Source organism: Apaloderma vittatum, unplaced genomic scaffold (genome assembly GCF_000703405.1).
Source record: "Apaloderma vittatum isolate BGI_N311 unplaced genomic scaffold, ASM70340v1 scaffold5003, whole genome shotgun sequence".
NCBI classification, from domain to species: Eukaryota; Metazoa; Chordata; class Aves; order Trogoniformes; family Trogonidae; genus Apaloderma; species Apaloderma vittatum.
Genome location: NW_009707391.1, coordinates 41425 through 47601, shown reverse-complemented (window position 1 = coordinate 47601; position 6177 = coordinate 41425). Strand labels below are relative to the sequence as shown.

Genomic DNA, 6177 nt, shown 5'->3' with positions numbered 1-6177 from the left:
AGACTGAGATTAGATGTTAAGAACAAATTCTCTCCTGTGAGTGTGGTGAGGCACTGTAACATGTTCCCCAGAGAAGCTGTGGGTGCCTCAACCCTGGAAGTGTCCAAGGCCAGGCTAGATGAGGCTTTGAGCAACCTGGTCTAGCGGGAGGTGTCCCTGGCCCATGGCAGTAGGGTTGGAATGAAATGATCTTTAAGATCCCATGCAATCCAAACCATTATATGATTCAATGCCTGTTGTCTCCTATTCTGGGTAACTGCTCAAGATTTTAAATAAGACGGGTCCAGGATAGATCCTGCAGTACACCACTTATTATCAGCTTACAGACAGTACAACCCATTAAGCACAGTTCTCTGAACCCAAGCAACCAAATCCACTTCTCCGGCTGTAACATCCTAACTTGGGTACAAGCGTGCAGCAAGATAGTGTCAAAAATCTTGCTAAAGTTAAGGTCAATCGTATCCAAGCTCTCCTCTCAACCACAGACACAATCATTTTATCACAAAAGGCTCCTCAAGAAGAACTGACTCTTGGTAAATCCATGATTGTTTCTAGTCACTTTGTCAACTAAAGGTGCAGAAATTACTTCCAAGATTATTCTCTTTGCGATCTTCCCAAGGACTGAAGTGAGGTCAACCAACCTTTGGTCTTGGATTATCCTTTGATTGGGGACCTCCCCTCATCTCTACTACTTTTGAGATGTTAGGCAGCAGCCTGACAATGACATCAGCCAACTCTCTCAGCACCCTTAGATGCAGTTCCGCTGGTTCAAAGTATGTGTAGTCATCAAGTTATGTCAGGTATCTCACAACTCACCCATTCTCAGTACTTCTCCTTGAAGTCTACCTCTAAACACAAACACTTGTTGGAATTTGTTGGAGGAGACTGAGGCAAAGACAATATTCAGTACCTCTACTCTGTTTACGACCTGCTGTCACTAATTCATCCTTCTCTTTCAGCAACAGGCCCCCATTTTCCTTTTTCAGCCTTTTACTAACAATGCAGTAGAGCAAGAAACTCTCTGTTAACCTGTCATCACTTGCAAGGCTCAACTCGAGGTAGACTATCACCATCTTTATGTGCCCAGACAATGTTCCCAAATTCATCTTTTCTAGCTTTCAGTTTCCACTTCCTGACTACCGCTTTCCACCACCATCTCTGCCCCTACACTGGAGTTTGGTGATTCATTCTGTTTAGCCAAGCTTGTCTCTTGATACATCCACTTATTTTCCTGAGTATTAGGGTACAACATACTTGGGCTTGGAGAACGCTGTTTAAAGACCTGATAATTCTGCTGAGATCTTTTACCCTTCAGTGCTGTTTCTCATGGGATTCCATCCATCAGTTCCCTGAACAAGGCCTTAATTCAAGGCTTGTATTGCACTACTTTCCACCTTTCATCTTCTCAGATCTTGGACTTCAAAGCTTCCTGGTCACCTATAGCCAATATTGCCATTCGTTATTATTTCCTTGTTTGTGAACAGTATATTCAGTTAATTATCACTCCTCGCTGGCTCAGAAAATACCCATCTCAAAAAGTTGCCTTCGTGATGCTCTGAAACACTGACACTACTTATTGGCATAACTGAAATCACGTGGCTATTATGCAACTTTCACTCTTCAGTATGCCTCGTCAGCTAGGAAGACATATAAACTAAAAATTACTGTGATTGTTTTCGCTGAAGTTGTGGGTAACAATGATTTTCACTAATTCATCCAATATTATAAGCACTACATTTGACAATTTGAAAATTATTAAATCAGTTCAATGCACAATAGATTTTCTCTGCCATGAATCCACAAACCACTTGTCCTAGGAATCCTATAATCTTTTCACCGTAACTGTTCCAAAGACTTAAATTTGCAAGAACTTTACTTCCCACGTTAACAGATCTGAATGAAGCTCTTTACGCAGCGTTTCCATCAACACAACAGCCAGTGTTCATCAGAACCACTGAATTGCTGGTGGAAGAAAAAAGTTGATTCTGGGCAAGATGTTGACTAGTTACTACATTGAATAGACCAGAAGGTCATGTACTTTGATAGCGTAAAGGAGCAGAGTGTTGTAAGTGAGCATTAGTCATGTAAATAAGATGAATCCAGTAACTAGATATATAACTTATCAGCCAACAAACACTTTGATAGCATGTTTTTACCTTATTTCTTAGAGGAATTTAAAAAGAACTTGCCAATTATAACCCAAAAAACAAAGTATCATTTAAATAAAACATACAATATTCTGTACCATGTATTCAATTATTTCCTTTTTCATTTTCTCACAAACAGTGAAACTAACTTTTTAATATATTATTTGAAATAATAAGGCCTCTCAGAGTGGAGCCCTCTGGAGGCTAGGACACAATTTATTCAGAACTGCATTTAAAGTTTTAAAGTGGTCTTCCAAAACAACAAAAATTAAGTCTACTGCAACCAAATTACAGGTAAGTAAACTGCACATTGAGACAAAAAATTGCGAATTATAATACCTTTATACTCTTTTTATTATTTCATATATATATTTTATCTTAAAATACAGTTTCTTTTATTTTTTAATGATTACATTTTAAGATGACTATTTGAAGTCAGATTCCCGCTTTGCAACATCAATTTTTAAAAAGCTGTGGGTCTTAAGTGAAGGAATGTAAATGAATGCAAGTCCCCACTGGTAGATTTGAATATATAACTTGTTATTTAAAGAAAATAACTTGTAGTGCAAATGTCTGGAGAAGTTAATTCTGCAATAACATCCAGGAGTCCATTCCATTTCCTACCTTTATTCTGGCTTCATTGCCAGATTTTTCTGTTTTCCACTGTGCCTCCTCTTTCCTCAGTTTCTCCAGGTCATTTAGCAGGTCAGCACAGCATGTATTTAATCCCTCATTTTCCTCCTCCAGGTTTTTTATAACCAGCTTGTTTTGCTCTTCCTTCCTCTGTGCACACTCCTCAGTGTCCTGTAGAACAGTACCACAAGGGCCGATAAACAAAAAAAAGTGAGAACTAATCAGCAAATATAAACTGTGCAGTTTCACCCTCACAGCAGCTTCTTCTATATTTGATGGCCAAGGTCACCTGTGTACTTTTATTGGCCTCTTTCATGCAGGTGGAAGGGTCATATTTTTTAGCTGGATGACAGCTTTGATGAGTACACATTTGCAAAGAGCCCATTAATTGATCAAGCTGCCTTTGATGCTGTCCCCAGCTATTTTTGAGACCCACACAGACATATCCTCCCAGACCTCGGCTTTATCAATTAATAATGCCAGTCCCATCAGAATCTAATTACAAGAAGCCACATCTTCACACTCCTACTTTCTTTGCTCCATTTCCATCATTAACTATTTATCTGAAAGTTATAAAGCTTGGATTCATAGCTCTAAAGCATCTTCCTTAGAGTAGGTATGTGAGAAAATGGTAAGGTATAGCAAAGCCTAAGGCAATTTTTTCACTAAGCTTGTCACTTTCTGTGCCACAAAGGCTGACATTGCTTAAAGAACTACTTCAAAGCTACAGTCTTATGAAACTATGTACAAGTCAATATACCTTAAGTTCTTGGCTTTTATCTTTAAATTTCTGGTTCAAGTCACTGAATTCATTCTTCAAACAGGCATTTTCCTCATCCACAGCAATTTTTCTCTGTGTTAAGCTGTCTATCTCCTGCTGCTGTCCTCTGATTCTCTATTAAAAAAAAATAAAATAAAATCTGTTAACAGACAAAAAGCAGTTGTAGAAGAACATGCATGTAGCGGATTTCAGACCTCTGCATCTTAGATATATGAAATGTCTCTCTGATACACATAGTTTTATACTATTGTTTTAATTTCATTAATACTTCAATTGTGCTCAAAACTGCACAACTATATGACACAGTAATATAAACAAGGAACTGAATATCTTGCTGTTACTAAACAAAAGAGCCCATAAATGCAGAACTGAATGGAAATTAGTCAGTCAATCTCAGACAAAGACAGTCATTTGCAGAAGTGCTTGTGGATTAAGCATACATCAGAATACTGTTCCACTTGCACTTTTGTCATACCAGGAAAAAAAAGAAAGTAGAGTTCAAAATTCTCCAGAATTCGTGAAGATTATGATAAAGAACTACTGAGGCAACCAAAAGATTATGATGCAAAATAGTTGTAAAAAGGGAATTAAGTCTAACTGAATTTGCATCTCAAGGAAAATAATACAATTCTATTCAACACAGACAAAAGTTTAGTGTACCCACACATAATAAAAACTCACTGCCACCAAAAAAACCCACTTTGTTAGACATTTGTGTTCTATTCGTATAACATTTGTATTAAGCCACACTCACTCCTAAATGCATACTAGAGTGCTGCAGTTTTCTTCAGGATTCTGTTTTAATTCCCTTCCTAAATCAAAATGAAATTCACTTAAAACATTTTCCTTGCATTAACACTTAACCGCAGTAAGAAACACATGAAATTTATCTCAGGACAAAAATGCAAACTGCTTTGCCTTTAATATACAAGCTAAATGAAACATGTTCAGAAACATAAAAACCACATCAGATTATTCGATGATACTGCTGATAACATACATATGGGTTTTCAACCTCCAGATGGTCAAACTTGGCATGTGTGTCAGACATGAAACCGAATGAATATGTACTGAGAAAAAACATGTGAAACAATACATTTGAAGTCATATTCAACATTTTAAACCCACATGTATTAATCAAGGGAAAACAAAGTAACCCTGACACCACTGAACTCAAAGAAACTCGCTCACAAGACAAAGCAGAGGGATTACACAGGTAGCAGTCCTGCAAAGAGCACACACTGTGGAGGAGTCAGCCGGGCTTGCTCAGCGCGTCGACCAGGGTCAGCACGCTGGTGTCCAGAGCACTCACGCTTCCCGAGGAAACTGTTCGGAAAGTGGTAACCACACAAGACTGGGGCAATCTTGGCAGTACGAGCAGCAATTTCAGTATCAGCTTCTTCTCAAGACATACACACTCTTTTCTCTACTCCTCAAAAACGCTTACAAAGCACGAAGTAAAATTTCTCTGCCCATCTGCAACACCATGGTATAACATTTGACAGCCAACTTTATAGCCAATAAACTACCTTCTTCAGTATTGCCAGAGATAAATCACATAAAGAGCATTAATTCCACGTATCTGAATATAAGCCTAAGGTTGATAGAAATAATTTCTTTATGAATTATTCTTTAAATGACAAGTGAGCTACTGTGACAGTAACGCACATGTAAAATGTATCTGAAGATGTGTAGTGAAATTAATCTATGTATTTAGCAAATGTCTTAATTATTAAAAATATACATGTCTACTTCTCTGTATGGATGGTATCTTTCCCTCATTTCTTTCATTTTTACTTTCTAACAGAGGCCTTTGTTGTATCTTCTTCCAAATTACTTTTGGATGCCTGCCTCTATTTTGTAGATTTCACTTTTTCTATACATCATACTACTACTCTCCTTGCAAATATTTTTACTGTTGTTTCTTCCCCTACCACCATCTCCAAATCTTTTCTATACATTGTTTCTCCATATTTAGTAAATTTATTTTATCCCTCTGACCACTACTTCTATCCACAGATTGTTACAAATACGGTAATGTTTCTTACAAAATAAAGATATACTGCACTACACAGTAGAAAATTTGCCCAGCAAGAACAAATCCTGCAATCAGTTCAGCATATGAGAAAGGTAATGCAATGCAGCTAACTTCTGCATCAAATATTGAAAACTAACAAAAAAACCCACTGTAAACAGATAATGTTTAGTAAATAGTGTTGGAAGGCATGAAGAATACTTCTCCCTGCACATTAAAACTTCCACTTCATCAATAACAAAAAAATAATCTTTGATGAATCTCAATAGCAGACACAGGAGAATTCAAAGAATATATAATATGATGTACTTTCTAACTGCGCTCTTTAAAAACATGGAAAAGAAAGTGAATGTGAATTGAAAAAATAGAAAAATGACAAGAAATATTGAAAGAAAAGTGAAAGAAAATACAGAAACCTCATATTTCCATATCTTGATTTTTGTCTCAGATGTCATTACTTCCAACAAAACAGACCAAAAAAAATTACAGAACTAGCTTTTATTTAAACCACTCTTCAATCAGTAATTTAATCTGAAACATATAGCATACTCTTCATTTTTCTTTATAATATAATTTCCCTA

The 6177-nt window shown here is 36.8% G+C and overlaps 1 protein-coding gene across 1 annotated transcript in view; it reads right to left on the bottom strand.

The window, feature by feature from the left end:
* Nucleotides 1-6177, bottom strand: part of LOC104271489 (centlein-like) — a gene marked incomplete at both ends in the record, with an annotated part of 76529 nt that overhangs the window by 43796 nt on the left and 26556 nt on the right. Inside the window, 2 exons of the mRNA XM_009866173.1 lie at nt 2772-2951; nt 3541-3675. Coding sequence (XP_009864475.1) covers nt 2772-2951; nt 3541-3675 — 315 coding nt within the window. The remainder of the gene's footprint in view (nt 1-2771; nt 2952-3540; nt 3676-6177) is intronic.